Source organism: Dicentrarchus labrax, unplaced genomic scaffold (assembly GCF_905237075.1).
Source record: "Dicentrarchus labrax unplaced genomic scaffold, dlabrax2021, whole genome shotgun sequence".
NCBI classification, from domain to species: domain Eukaryota; kingdom Metazoa; phylum Chordata; class Actinopteri; family Moronidae; genus Dicentrarchus; species Dicentrarchus labrax.
Window position 1 is genome coordinate 10,720,247 of NW_026136705.1, and position 16,211 is coordinate 10,736,457.

The 16,211-nt window shown below is 42.2% G+C and overlaps 1 protein-coding gene across 1 annotated transcript; it reads right to left on the minus strand.

Moving 5' to 3' along the window:
• Positions 1–783: 783 nt before the first annotated feature.
• Positions 784–15,988, minus strand: ywhag1 (3-monooxygenase/tryptophan 5-monooxygenase activation protein, gamma polypeptide 1). Its single transcript, XM_051400341.1, has 2 exons — positions 15,754–15,988; positions 784–2,970 (listed from the first exon to the last, which is right to left on the minus strand). Exons 1-2 carry the CDS (start codon positions 15,838–15,840, stop codon positions 2,314–2,316), a joined length of 744 nt encoding a protein of 247 aa, XP_051256301.1. The 5' UTR covers positions 15,841–15,988; the 3' UTR covers positions 784–2,313.
• Positions 15,989–16,211: the final 223 nt, after the last annotated feature.

Below are 16,211 nucleotides of genomic sequence, written 5' to 3' on the forward strand. Positions count from 1 at the left end.
AGAAAAACTCCTGAAAAATGACCTGGAAAGGTACTGGAAAAGGATTTGTTAAAGAGTGGGAACCCTGACAGATGCACACCCAGACAGGTGCATGCAGTTATTGTGGTCAGGCAGGAATCATCCAAAGCTACACGGGGACTTACAAGAGGTCAGCAAAATGAATTAATGTTAGAACGAACAGGAGGGTGAGAGAGGTGTCACACAAGCCCAGTCCGTGCCTGACCACACAGTCCTGAGAAATGGTCTAATGTGGAAAAATAAGATCTATGTGGATGACCATGGACCTCTGAACGGTTTATAAAATAGTTCACTCAACCATAACCAGCTACATTAAAATGCTGCTTAGATGCATCAGTAATAATAATCTACAAAGGTCATATATTATGATATGGAGGGCCCAAAGTCACAAAAATTTAAAAAAGGTGTTTTAAAATCTAAAATCTTTTGCATTCAAATTAAAAACAACATTATTTTTCCCTATAAAAGGGATCGTTGTGTATAATGAAAAGCCTTCTTTTACTTTTGATCCTTAAAGTATATTTTGCTGATTAATATTAATTTCTCATTGTTGTTAGGTGTAGTGATTATAACATTCTGTATTTGACTATTTAATTTTAACTACAGTATTTTATTTATCATTATTTGATTGCGCTACTGATCAGTGGATTAATACATGAAAGAATATCTGGGACTGGGAAGCTACGGGATGCTGCAGAACTCCCATTGTCTCCAGTGACAGATGATTTTGTCACCCGTGGCAAGAATTGCATGTCACCATGGCGATGTCCGTAACAGATCAATTTATTGTTAACAATCACTGTTTTGGTATAGCGTACTTCAGCAAATGGAGTAAAGAAAACACAGATTAAAATAAGGTCTAGCTAACAATCGCAATAAAAAGAAATAAATAGAAAATAATCCGATTAAGGTCTAGTAATTCCATGTTCATATGAATACATAACATCTACAGTATAAGTTAATAAATTGAAGCTACTGTATAAATACATCACCAGCATGCACAATATTGTATTATGGAGAATATTGGAGCAGTTATCATCTTACACTGAAGAAACAGTATAATAGGCAAGTGCATTTCTTGACCAAGAAGAAACTGAAGACAAAGTAAATCCACAAACCTCAAATCTGCTTTTAGAGCTTCCACTTAACATTGCATGTGCTCTGTCCACAAATTATACTTAGTTCACTAATCAAGTCTGTGGGTCCAGGTGCCGTTTCAGAGATCCTACTGATTGTTATGAAGATAGCATAATTGGAGAGTAATGGTTGACTTGCTGATAATGTTCAATCACCACATTTTTTTTAAAATTTCCATTCTTTTTATTTTGCTATCTCGATTTCCGTGAATCAAATCGTTTCCTACAAACATAAGGAGCCAATAGAAGTTGTTATAGTAACGACAATACTGACAATAAGAATTAGGTGTCCAAAAACAGTTAATTTATTTAATAAAGCACATCAGCACATGAGAGGGACAAGCTGCACTAAGTTTACTTTATGAATTTGTATTTTTAGTTACAGTATGACTGTTTGACTGAGCTGGACACATAACCTGACACAAAGCAAAACAAAAACATTTTTTTTATGTTATCTTCAATAACAGAGACAACCTGCTTTTCACTCAACGATCATAGTGTGGTGCAACTAAAGATGTCGGTACGTTTGAAATTACGCGATGAAGTTCGACACCCCTAAAAGCCCGTCTTCATCTCTGTAACCCGTCTTGCTCGCTCACTCTCTCTCTCTTTCTCTCTCTGTCTTTCTCTCTCACTAAGCAAGGCCATTGACATTCAAGGTTACTCTAAATTATCTTGTTGCTCAAGCATCGAAACTCAATTTCTGAATGCTCCACCCCTCACCAAATACAATAAGACAGCTCAGCTTCATTTGCGCGATAAGACCAGTCTCTGCCAGTGCGAAGGTATCGTTACCCAATAGTCACACTGTGATGAATGACATACCTCTTGCTTCTAAAGTGGTATTTTGGCAAATGCTGCAGAGGCTACCAAGGAGGGGGTTTCATTCTTTTATTTTTTGTTTTTTTAATCGTAGGTTATTTCTCAAACTAAAATTGTCTTCCCTCCTCCTACTTTTTTTTTTCACTTTTAATTTGTTGAAAAATAAAGAACAGCAGCCGCGTTAGTACCATCGGTTAAATTGGCCGCCGATGTTCCACCGCCCCCCGCCCCCTCCCTTTTTTTTATTTCTAAGAACTTTTTAACTATTATTATTATTTTGTCATCATTTGTGAGCGCGCGTGTTGTGTTGTTTTGGCAGAATGAGGTTTTGGACTCTTTAGTTGTTGCCCTCTCCTCCCTCGTCGTCCTGCTGGTCGCTCGTCCACAGCGTCAAGTTGTCTCGTAGCAGCTGCATGATGAGAGTGGAGTCTTTGTAGGAGTCCTCGTTGAGGGTGTCCAGCTCAGCGATGGCATCGTCGAAGGCGGTCTTGGCCAGGTGGCACGCCTGCTCAGGGGCGTTCTGGATCTCGTAGTAGAAGACGGAGTAGTTGAGAGCCAGGCCCAGGCGGATGGGATGGGTAGGCTGCATGTGCTCCTTGCTGATCTCGTGGGCCTCGCTGTAGGACTTCTCAGAGGACTCCACCACCGAGGCTCTCTTCTCCCCCGTGGCCACCTCGGCCAGGTAGCGGTAGTAGTCGCCCTTCATCTTCAGGTAGAACACCTTGCTCTCGTGCTGCGTTTCGTTGCAGTTCTTGATCAGGAAGTTGTCTAGGAGGTTGAGCACGTCCTGGCAGACGGCCTCCAGCTCCTTCTCGATCTTTTCCCGGTAGGCACGCACCATCTCGATCTTCTTCTCGTTACCGTCAGATGACGTCTTCTGCTCAATGCTGGAGATGACGCGCCAAGATGAACGCCTCGCCCCGACCACATTCTTATAGGCCACGGAGAGCAGGTTCCTCTCCTCATTGGATAGCGCTTCGTTCAGCTCTGTGACCTAAAAAACAAGAAAGAAAGACAAATGTGCAGACATTAGCATCTTTTTGTTATCTCAATTGTCTTTTATATGTCTCAATAACATTTACCAGCCTGCAATGGGACAGTTATAACCTGTAACATGCGACAATGTATGACCGTTGACACTAAAAAACATGTCAAACTACAGCAATCACACGGTTCAGGATAACATGAACAAAAAAATACAAAGCTGCAACTCTGAAAATTATCACAGAAGCCTCCGGGCAAACTCTACAACACCCAAGGAAACAGTCACAGCATCCAGCCTGGTAAACCACGCCTCCAGCTCACTGACATCATCCCCTGAGGTGACTCCTGATTGGCCGTCCGCAGCTCTGAAAGCTGGTTTTGTTTTGTTTGGACAGGCCTGTGTCTGGCTGGAGGATTTAATCCTTTATACCCCACTGGGACTGTGCAGCAGAGGCATCTTTACAGACCTTTTCTGGGGATAAAGCCTGTTGTTACTTTCTTTTTCAGAACAGAATTCAGTTCCATGAGCACACCAAAGCAGGGGGCCCCGGCCGATCACATGGAACAGCTCTTCACAATGCCCTTACTGAACACTATATCGGCCATCATAAAACTACGTGCTGGGTTTAAACTGGGGTGATTGTGCTGATATCCCTTATGTATTTATATAGGAAAACTAAAGCTGGCTTTATTTCTAAGCTGTTTTGCTTTTGCTATATTTCCCCAGAAAAAACTACAATAATAAAATATATATTTTATATATATATATATATATATATATATATATATATATATATATTAGCAATTAGATAATGCTGGCTCTTAAATTAATTGAGGCTCAGTCCCTTAACAACAACAAAAGAACAGCTTCCATTTATGGGTAAACACGGCTATTGCTCTGGCTAAACTGCATGTGTCTGCATCACGGAACGTCTTGCTTTCAATTTCGGCTCCCATGTTAACGGGTTAGAGTTAACTGCCTGTGTGAGCCATGCGTCTCATCATGCTTCACTAGAGAGTTGAGGCCTATTTTTTCTGTGAGTTGCGCACAATTACCAGCAAAAATAGACAGTAAAAATGATATGTTGATATATCGACATTATACCAGCAACGTATACACCTTACACTACATCACTCAATGTCTGTATCTGTAGAATATGTCACAGACGTGAAAAAAAATATTGTAATGCGATATTTGGTTTTGTGATATTGTATCCTTCTTAAGAGCATGTATAATAGTTTCCATGCTCGCCATCTTAGTTTTGGCATGTTAGCATGCTAACATTAGTGGTTGACTGAGCTGGGCTGATGGGAATGTCTTTAATTTTACAGCTATTTGGTCATAAACCAAAGTACTGGACAAAGTAACATTTTGAACAAATGATGGGGCTATATGAACAGTACAGTTTATCATGAATGTCTGTAGCCAAAGTCATAGCAATCCATCAACTGCTGAGACATTTCCCTCACAACCACAAGTCAGAGGATCACCAAAGTCATAGGGATATATTATCTGGGAACTATGAATTTCAAAATGTTGTGGCAATCCATTTAGTCGATGTTTAAATATTTAACAAGATGAAAAGTCAGGGAATCATCCAAGTTATTTGGATTCATCCCCTGGGGAACATGAATGTCTGTACAAAGTTTCATAGAAATCCATCCAATAGATATTCCTATCTGGACCAAAGTGCTGGACCGACAGACAGACTAACATTGCCATCCATACTGACATGGTAGTGTGGCTAAATATAGTAGGATTTTTATTATTCTGACGTTTTATTTCAGTTAAGTCTGTCTTCTGTGTTTGTGTATCCTCTCCTTTGCTTTTGCCTAACCACCCAGGTGGTGTTGCACTCCACTGCCGCAGTGATAGGCAGCCAGGTCTCCTCTGTAACTTTTTAATCACATAATAAGACAAATATTCCCTGGAGGTTGTAATGGATAACAAGTGTACGTGCAGCATCCTCAACACATGGCAGAGCCTCAATGTCTTGCTCAAGGACAGAGAAGCTTAAACCTGTGACCTTTGAGGTGCATCACAGTCACTATGAGCTAGCAGCTGTGTCATTCTGCTTTGGTTTGAGTCCAGTAACACACAGTAGCTGTTAATCCCTGTTTCAGTTGTTGCTACAGTCTCTATTCATGCAAACATATGACTAATCATGTGTTCATCTGATGAACTCATTCTCAGCATACATAAATCCTTATATGCATCTACACCCATCTCTCACGCTCAGTGGTACATAAAGTAGCAATCACAGTTCAACAGACGTGACCTTCCTCTTTAATAACATTACTTTAACTGTAAAAGGGGAGCGAGTGGAGGGCAAAGAGCAATCAGTGATGCAATCTCATGTTTCCATGGCAACTGCAAAATCTGCTTTGTTTGTGAGCCATACTATCCGTGCTGGGGACACTGGCCACAAGTGACTAATGGCGAGGATGCTGACATGGCTGATGGTATGGAGAAAGCTGCAGCACTGTGGGTGGAGATGAGTGCAAACAAGCCATTTCATATTTCACACAACTCACACACTGGGAGTCGGCCCTTGCAATGTCCCTTCCATGGCTCAGTACAGGACACAAAGGAATCAAAAGCAAACAGCCGGCACATCAAACAGAGGGACTCCAAATCCACAAGCATCCTTTTCAGTTTGATTGTGATCCAACCTTGCTAACGGCATGCAGGCCCTGAGGATGGTGATGCTGCCCAGAGGACTCCATGAGCCTCTCCTCCATCAGCCCAAATTTTCAACACTGTGTCCTAAAATATGGAACACTGCTAAGTACATGTGCATTCAATTCTAAATGTTGGCATGTTTAGACTCCCTATTAATGGTCACCAGAGGATGGTTGGGTTGGTCGTTTGAAGCCAACACTAGGCTAAAAATCTTTAAGGCAGATTACCATAAAATGTACTAATAAACCACCAATGTCCCACTATCCCTTACCTTTTTCCTCTGGTGAAACCCTGAGACCAAATCCTCATCTTGGTCCAAATGTAATTTTAAGTTTCACGTCCCCACAAGAAGAAAACCTTTGAATTTGGTCATCCTATGACTTTGAATATGAATATGATGTGGGCCACTAGCAGGACTGTGTAGAATTTTGTGCACTAAGGACAAAGACGTCGTAAAACTTTACAACTGACATAAAAAAAAACGACCCCTGGACTGGAAGAGTATGAAGACATGCAAACAATAAAATGACATCAGTTGCATAATGGTGAAAGTCACCCCCACCCCCCACCATTAGTCATTGCTGTAGCACAGCCTCAACTCTATACCGCTCTATACTATAGCCCATTAAATAACACTAAGCGTAAACTAGTATCTGACCTAAAGCGAATGCAACCAGTGGAGTAGGTCAGTGCCGGAGCAACAGAGAGGTCAGAAAAACAAGGCCTAAACAGCACGTCTGTAAAAACATGGCAGCCTTTGTTTCAGAAGGCTGCAGGGTGAGCAGAAAGCCCTGACGGAAGCTGTGGTGCAGGGATGACAATAGAGCTCTGTCTACCCATAAAGCTCATCAATCGCGCCTGCTCTCTCGTGACTCATCCTTGCACAAGGCAGTCAAACTTCCAAACAACTGAGTGTTAATACAAACAAAGGCCAGGCAGGACAATCAATAATTTACTCTTTGACAGCTCTCTGCATGGCCATTAATATCCACAGGAGAGACACAGTAAGAGCAGCAGGGCTGGGTGAGTGAGAGGGTATGTTGGGCCTAAGTAGTGGCTGGGTTAGACCTCAATGCCCGCCGCCTTACTTTTACATTTAATGGATTACAGTTCACATAATGGAGGCCTGCCACAGTCCCACAGCTCCTCATTTTTCTTCCTGTTCCACGCTTTCCTTCTGTCTTTTCCTTGCTCATTTGCTTTCACTCCCCGGTCCCTCCTAACCTGATGTGACAACCCCCCTGCCGACCCTCTTTCAGGCAGCAGAGCACAAAGGCGCCGTGGACTACCTGACGTCACTGGTGGTGTGAATAGGGTTAGAGCCTGGCGCTAAGAAAAGGGGGATGCGAGGCAGTGTATGTGCGCGTCTTAGCAATGGTGGCGGAGAGGGAGCTTCAAGTGGCTCTTTGTTGCTACGCTACAACATATGACAGTAGTTTTTCTGTGATTACAACCGATGTGCTCCTCCAAAAATAAAACACGTAAAAGGGCTGATCACTCGAAAGGAATGAGAAAGATGTGTAGACCTAATTAGGCTACCGGACTGGTATGGAGAGAGGCCAAACACAAGTTGATGTTAGCTGGGGCCTCTCTGTTAGTACTAGTTCTCTGATGTGACAAAACAGGACAGAAAAACATACAATGTGAGCAAAAGTGAAAGTAAAAACTATTACTAACCTATTACATGCTGGCACATGTGTCAAATATTACTCAGTGAGTAAGTAGTGGCTTATTTAAAAAAGAAGTGGTGTTAAGTCCACAAGATGTTCAGCCCACATTTGATCCAGATCTGACTGAAAATAATATTACATTATTTGTTTAAATTAATGAATACTTGCTATACAATTACTACAAAGCAATTAGGTGAATAAAAACAAATGACAATCTTGGTTAAGTTTCTTTAATTTCTTCATTTCCAGATCACAGTTTGGAGGCAGCGCAGACTCATCACTTACTGGCTAGTGGTGTTCCTTACAATGACAGTGCCGAGATTATTGTGTAATTGCATTACTAATAATTTGTTCTAGACGGCCTCAGGGACACAGACTGGCACTTTTGTTTTTAGGGTTGGTGCATCTTCTAGCTATCCTGATCTTGTCAAAAATCATTCTGTTCATACTTTCCAGGTCTGTAATAATTCTGTTAACTCATTCAGGGGCATGAAATCCCAAACAAATAATCCTCATCATGCTGTTCAAGCAATAAAGCAACAACTGCTACAAACATGAAATGTGCTATCAATTGATATTTCAAACCATGAACTAAGACGACGAAACACAAGAACCGAACTTAAACCAAATAGGGGAGAAATTAAAAAAAAAACGTTTTTTTGCAAGATAGAAAGGTCCACACAACGGAGTTCATGTTCCCCCCAGAATCTTTGCTGACCACGTCAGGTTCACCTAAAAAGTATGACCATGCTCTAGTAATTGTGTCACTGTCAAACGTATTCACAATTACAGTATAAGTGAAGGAAGGGGACACTGAAGGGTGATTCTGTCCCTGTAAGAGATGATTTTACAATTATTCAATATCTGTGGGTACTGGATAATGGCAGAAACTGCTGCCACATCTCTTCTCATCAAATATTTCTATGAATAGAATCTAATTAAAATACTGAAGGAGATTTTGAAGTTAGGAGTAAGTAGGGGTTCAGACTAAAAACTGAAAATGACCAAAAATACTAAATTATAAAAAATATAGGCCTATGTTGTTGGGGGCATGTTGCTTAATTACTGAGATGATGAAATATGATCCAGGAGGGCAAGTTTGTGTAAGGATTAAGGATTTTACAACTCTTTAAAATCATCACAGTGGCAATGAATTTATTTTGTCACCAGAATCACCAAACAGTACAAATACAATGTTTACATTACAAATGAATCTACTCGGAATGTGCTTGTGCATATCTGATTGGCCACCGCTCCGCCTTGCCAGATGATGTCGATGGCGTGGTCACATTTACAGTTACACTGAGCAGCTGCATCACTTCACCTCTAGTGACATCTAGTGGTGAAGTTGAAGACTGCAATCAACTGAATACAGCTCGCCTTCCAAGTTTCTAGAAGAAACTATGAAACAAAAAGCTCTATAGCCAATGTTCGGTCTGGCCATTCTTGGCTACTGTAGAAAGATGGCAGACTGTGTAGAAGAGGACCCACTCCCTCTGTAGATAGAATTCTTTCTAAGGTAACAAAAACAATTATTATTTTCAGGTGGTTATATACTAATGAAAACATACCTATATTATATTCCATCCCAACGATAGATCCTCCTAAATCTTACACACTGGACCTTTAAGGGTGCCCGGTGGAAATTTTGACCACTGGTACCAAAGAAAACTCCACAGTGCTCCTTTAATCACGGCTAGTTGTTAAATGATGAACTGATTGGACCAAGGTACCACTGTACCTGATGGTTGCATGGTTCCTAAATTTAATTCTCGATACATTTAAAACTAACAAATATGAACTTTTACTTTTGAGTAATTTGGTATAAACAAATGTAAGGTTTTTGTAAGAGAAATGTGAATATCTTAAAAGCAGACAGAAGTCTGTACATGTTTTCACACGCAACACAGAGATTTTTTCAGTACCCAGAAAGGTACATCAATACTCTCTACTTATTCCTTTTTTAGCTGTTCTTCCTCTCCTTGGAACTATATAACAAGTGTGTGTGATGCCCAATAATGCTGCTAGTATTTACGTCCCTGCACTTGTTGACAGTGAGTAAGCAAAAGCTAAAGCAGATGTCACAGCAACTGGATGGTGCTACAAGATAATAAGGTATGTTGAACTGGGAGAGGAATATAACTCCCAGTTCAACATACCTTATTATAATTCAATTCTGCACATATTGCTGCAAATGTAAGCAAGGATCTCAGATGTTGTGAAATGAACATGATTACAGTGTGTGTAGGTGGGCACGGTGGGCGTTTTCCGTAGTGCCTTTGTGACTCACCACTGAGTCAAGACTCATTTCGGGACATCCTGAAATGTCCTGAGATGACACTGGCTGCATTCATAATTGGACTGAGGTTAAAGATTATGTTCATACTTCAGATATAAAGAAATAGAAGTTGGGGTGCCCCGGTAGTTTACCTGGTTGGGTGTGCGCCCCATGTACCGAGTCCTACCGCAGCGGCACATGTTCCATTCCAAACTATGGCCCTCTGCTGTATGTCATCCCCTCTCCCCATTTCAGCCACTCTATCAAAATATGTGCAATTAAAAGCCCCCGAAAAAGAAGAAAAGGAATAGAAGCCTAATGCTACGGCCCCTGGACAAAATCTCCAAAATGAGGATAATGGATGAGGATGAACTAGAAAACAGGGAATCGTGACTGAGAGACAGTTTCTGGGGCTATAACCCCATTTCCTAGTTTAGCACACTGATTGTAGCAATCAGTATCTAAAATTAAGATCATTATCGGTGTCAAATTAGAAAAACTTACTGTTCCATTCATATGATGTGCACATTTTGGGACTATAAATCTCATTTTATCTTGGTGATATCTCCCACAAGATGCAGCATCCCACTCACACCCACTCCTACGGAGATTCTGATCACTCCCGCATACATCAGTGTTTTCTATTTGTACATTTGTCCTGAAGCAAAACTAATACGCAGGTAGACCAAGAATTTTGATTTAAGCAGTGAGAACTCAAAGTAGATAAAAAATATTAAGGATCAAGTCCCTGTTTCTCTCCCAGTTTATGTTGCTCCCCCTAGCAACAGACAAATCAGATGCTGGAGTGTCAGACTTCAGAGTAGCAGTGTTCCTGTTTACAGATCAGATTTGGATCAGGCATGGCAATTTCAATAAATGTTACTGAGTGTAACCGTCTACACGAGAAACTGTAATGTTATTTGGTTTATTTCATTATTTGGTGGCATACAGTTACTGCATTTACAGTACATGGATAGATAAGTCAAAATACTGTCATATATATTCTACACCTGCAACATTTATGCTGGGACCTGTAGGATCACTGTAATCGTACAAATATAGCCATATTGCCTATGCTGTATCTGTGATGATACACTTGTGGGAAACCCAACGCTGGAACACGTAAGCATCTGTTTTTACAGTTTATCTTCAAATCATTCAAATGCAGACAGTCAGATAATTGGCCATTGTGTGAGACCTACAGACATTTGTGAAAACTATTTCTTTATCAATCGCAGCAAACTTATATATATATATATATATATTGAACATACATTCAGTGTATGGAGCAGCTGCAGCACAATGCATCTGTTAATGCATTGACCCGACTTCCATGGGAGAATAATGCATTCAGTTCATTAAGTGTGATGGAAGCCTTGGCTCTCTGTACCATGCACTTCCTAAGACAAAGAAAGAGAGAGAGAGAGAGAGAGAGGTGTGTGTGTGTGTGTGTGTGTGTGTGTGTGTGTGTCAAACCTAATTTAAAATAATGGCGTCAAATCAGCACATCATACGGGATATGGTCACTCAAGCTCTTGCTCAAGCTTTAGTTTGTCTATGAAAGTGAGCTGTTTTCAGTGCAACAGCTCTAACAGACCCTGATTTCACAGAAGTATACACTCTGAGCACGCTCCAGATGTCTAAGCCCCTCACCCTATCTCTAAAATGAGCCCAGCCGCCCTGGCGTTGGTATCTGCAATCTCATTCTTTCGGTCACAACCAAAGCTCATGACCATAGGCGACGATACGAACATAGACCGACTGGTGAATGCTGGAACAGCATTGTATAAACCATAGACCAGGACAACAACTGTTTCTTAGCTACTGTTGCTATGGGACCCTGGATGCCAAATACTGAGATCTGTAGTACCCCTTCTCAGACCAACACAGTGAAATGGGTTAAACCCCCGTGTGGTTGATCTGAGTGGGGCAACATGCCTCGTCCAAAATAGTTTCCTGATCCTCATCCCAACCAGGATCAAACATCAGTTGGTTACCTCAGGTGAACACGATGGGGACCGCAGCTAGTGTTACTTGCATGTACTTGTATGACCTGGCACGTTTAAAAAAGGGAACGAGAGCGAGAGAGACGGAGAGTGAGTGGGCGACAGAGAGAAATTAACTGAAAATGAAATATAACCCTCATTGTGTAGTTACTTACTTTACATAATCTAATGCTGTGTAACTATGTAATTACAGTTGCAGACTGAAGTCTCTGGACAGTGACGCTCCGGGATTAACTTGCAAAAAGCTGAATCAGGTCAAACCCGGGTTGAACATGCGTTCAGTAAAGCACATCAAACCCGGGTTTGTATGAAAGGAGTATAAGCCTTGGGTGGCTTACAAAGGCATTTGATTTCTCTGCTTCAAACGCTTGAAAGAATAACTTGACATTTAGAATATTTTATTTCTTGTGGGAATTAAGTTGAAGGTTTCCCCCAGAATGGCATCTTGTTTTATTTTTTTATTCCTCAAATGGAGAAGCACTGAGATATACTGAGTGCAAAACAAAAACAAATGTCACTAAAATTCTAAATGTAATGGTACCCTTTCAACAGAAGCTGCGTGAAAATGATCATTATTACTAAAACATAAGCAGAAAGATGAATGTGCTAAAATTGAGTGTGGGGTTTGAAAAAATACATCTTTTATCAGTATTATTAAAACTGTATGTTTCTGTTTTGTCTCTAAAAGCTGATTTCCATGGTGAATGAAAATGAAAGGAAAGCAATGGCTGCCAACGAGGTAGAAAAAGCTTATTCAAAAATCTCAATAAATATTTATCTCCCTTAGAAAATAAAATGCATACAGTTTGAAGTTAATGGGCAACAACATGCAAAAACACTGCATGCTCTTTTAAGAGCTGCTGGTGAAAAACACATATTTCTAACACACTAAATGCATTTCTCACATTAAAACTGCTGTATTGACTTGGGTTTATTATTTCAGCCTTTAAGGATGAATCATTACTGTATCACAGGGCTGAGGCACCATGCCCATGTGGATACTATGATGTAATGGTTTCATTAGATATGCAGACTGTAGTACTGAGGTCTTTTTACATGAATATTCACAGTCACTCTCAAAAATGACTCCTAAAGGTCAACTGCATGTACTTTAATAGAGCATTTTGTAATCTGTACAGTATAACTATATGGCAGCACAGTGCAGTGAGCCTGTCTACTGTCAGAAAAAAAAAATTTACATTACGAGCACTTGCTAATGAGCTAAGAAATATTATATCCCAGCATGGATTTGTGACATGTATAGGCGTTAGATATGCGAGTTAAATGGGGGTAAGTTAACAGAGCTAATGTAACGCTCTGCAGGTACATCTTGTGAAGCCGTCACCTTCATATTCATCCACAGCATTTGAGAATCGCATGATTGAGTTGCTAAGAGGTAGCAAACATTTGTACGTGCTAACATTTACCAAATGACTGGGACACAAACGCACATTTCTCAGAGAGATCATGTTTTGGGAATGTCACCGGCTTCTCACGTCTCCTTTGAATCATTTCTAGTCAGAAGCATTTACTGAACAACTAAAAACCTCATTTTCATTTCATGTGGCTTTTTTCATCTAGAGGTAATTTCATTTTTGGACTCTTGGTCCGAGGTTGATAGAATCACTAGAGACCAACACAATTTTGTGCTCTGTAGATTGAAGCAGAATGCACAACAGAATGATGACTCTTCAAAATATTTTGCCAGCAACTGGGTCTGCATCTCTGACCGGTTATTGATCACTCATACCTGTCCCCCACCACAGACAGAAAGAGGACAAGCAGAATTTAAAGCTGCTCTCACACACAGCTTTTGGAAAAAACTTGGGAGACCTCGGGTGATGACTCTCTGCTGGAACATTTTTTGTTGGATGTAAAAATTCAGACAAATAAAATATAAAAGAACTCAAGCTGCCTCTCATTTACCAAACCAGACTAAAACCGTGCCTGTTCCATAATAAAGATGATTTCCCTTTGTGCCTGATTTCATCTTACAGAAATGGGGGAACTAAATTATTGATGCTGTAAAAATATACTTGATTATAATCTTATAAAGGCAGTGGGGACGCCATATTATCATTATCATTCATTTTGGTTGGGCCTGGTTCCTGAATCTGAAGCGCTACAGTCCTCCAGAGGATGAGTGCAGTGTCGTGTTCTGCGATCCTGGTTATTTGGTTCCGTTGCCACCGGGGCGGTAACCATGTCTGCAGTGGCAAGGGATTCCCCTCAAATGATGGGCGAGGCAGCAGACACACCCCGCTGCCCAGTGCTGCAGAGAGACTGGCTGGGTGAGGGGCAGCTCTCTCTCTGACTCGGCACAAATGGGAAGGGGTGGAGCCCCCCCCCCCCTCTGGCACTACAGCCCGGTCCTAGAGAGCAGCAGCACACAGCATGGCCTTTAAACACGCTGACAGCTTACTTGTTGACTCGTGGAGCTGGAGCCCATGTAGAAAAAGTAGCTTCCACTAATCTGGCTGTCCCTACTATTAAACCCGACCACTGCCCTGTACAGCCTGGGCTCACCCTGAGGCCACTGTCCCTAACACTGGCCTGTGCAATAAAGGAAACACACACAACTGATAAACATAAAAGGAAGTATTTCTATGATCATTTTTGGAGGAAAATATGACACAGAAACTACTAGCCTCCCAATAGAACAATAAAATACACAGTAAAAGCTCATATCGCCACTCAAAAGTCACTATTAGCAACCACAGACTGCTGCACAGACATTATGGCCTTTCTTTTAAATAAAGGAGAGTGGGCCTTTCTTACACAGCACATCATTCCTCGACATCTGCCGATTGGTCCACTCCTCTATGATCTTATTGTCCGGGCAGCGCCGATATAGAGAGATGCAGCCTTTGTGGAGCTGTGTTAAAACGCTGCCTATGAAATGGTGCACTACGGGTGGGCCTGTGCTGCATCTTGGCAGATGCTGCGGCACGCCTCTGTGTGGGAAACCTGCTGTAAGAGGTCGAGGACGCAGGGATGCGGGTTCCTACTACACAGCATCGATTCACACAGGCAGTCCCGTCATGCTACAGTTTGCAGGCCCCCCTAACAAGAAAAAAAAAATGCCTCATTTGCTGCAATATGACATCTACAGAGCTTTCTGGAAAGCCGTCCGTCCACCAACACCCACGTCTGAAAGGTGAACGCTTCGTATTTTGTGCGCTGCTTCTGCGCAAATCGATTGCGATCAACCTTCAGCCAACATTGCTCTTCCCCAATGCGCCAAATGTGAAGCGACAAGAGGGACACACAGCCTGCTTATTTACCCACATCCAGCTAAAGGAAAGTGGCACTCCACACTAAATCGATGGCTCATTATTTCGAGCTCAGCATCATGTAAACCGGAACCCGACCACCAGCCTACGATGTCCCCTCTCATCATCATGGTACCACCGAGCCTCGTCCTCTGCTCCGCCACTATGCGCATCTTTCGACCTGCTCTTTTTCCACTCTCTTTCACTAATAAGCCCTCATTTGGAGCCGCACACACGGTTTAATGTCGTCCTGTGGTTATTTGGTGCTTTACCCCCCCCCCCTCCTCGGGTCTTCCACAAGCAGGCAGCCTGGCCCTTTTTAAAAAGGAGCCTGGCGAAAGGCACCGCCCCAAGATCAAACAGTCCGCAGACAGCCACAATCCTCCGCAGCACACCGCCACTAAAACCCTCCGGTTCACAGTGAATCCCTCATTTTACATTTCATCTCACCGTATCAAAACCATGTCACTGACACCTCTGACATGTATGGAAAGGGTGAAATGTTAACATAGCCTTCATGGGCCTTGCAGTCCTGTTCAAAATCATGTTGCCCAAATCTTATTATAACCGCCTTTTATCCCGCTCACAATGGCGTCTTTCTCACAAACGGAGTCTTTAATCATAAGTTTCATACACCAATTTTGTTTGGTCACATCAGCTTAAGTCAAAATGTGCTCTAACACACAGGCACAGTCCCTAGTCTGCGTATTACCGCCCCTCACGCTACCCTAGCTAGCTTTTACACATTTCTCTCTGTCTCTCTCTCTCTCTCTCTCTCACACACACACACACACACACACACACACATTGAAGAGGTAAGTTTATGAGAGAAATGATCCAGAAGAGAAAAGGTCATTACAGAGGAAGCCCGTAACGTTACTTACCGATTTCATGGCAGCTGCCATATCATCATATCTCTCTGCCTGCTCGGCCAGCCTGGCTTTCTGCACCAGTTGCTCGCGGTCTACCATTTTAGATGTGTGTGTGTTGCTGTCCCGTGTGTTTCGGAGCTAAAAATCGTAATATGAATGTTTTAATGCAGAGTTAACGGCGCCGGGTGCTCTCGCTGCAGCTGCTGCCTGCTGTCTGTGTGCCTGCCGACGGACGGGACACCCCTCCCCCTCCGAGCACTTTCCCTCGGTTGTGTCACCACCCAAAAAGGCGTGTCTTCACGGAGTGATGTAACGAGGCTGGCAGTCCGGAGAGGATAATGACAGCACAGCCTATTGCCCTACCGTCCGCCACTGGAGGCTTTTACACTTCACGGATTCAGGGGGAGATTCTGTGCTTTTTATATAGTGCTTCTATGTAGTGTAGTGGTGGTGCTGCTGGTGCATGACTC

What these genes read in the sequence shown, in the direction of transcription:
- ywhag1 (XM_051400341.1), bottom strand. Translation starts at nt 15,840, where the DNA reads ATGGTAGACCGCGAGCAACTGGTGCAGAAAGCCAGGCTGGCCGAGCAG. An exon ending in TGGCAGCTGCCATGAAATCG is followed by an intron (nt 2,971 to 15,753) that starts GTAAGTAACGTT and finishes CTTGTTTTTTAG; the next exon opens with GTCACAGAGCTGAACGAAGC.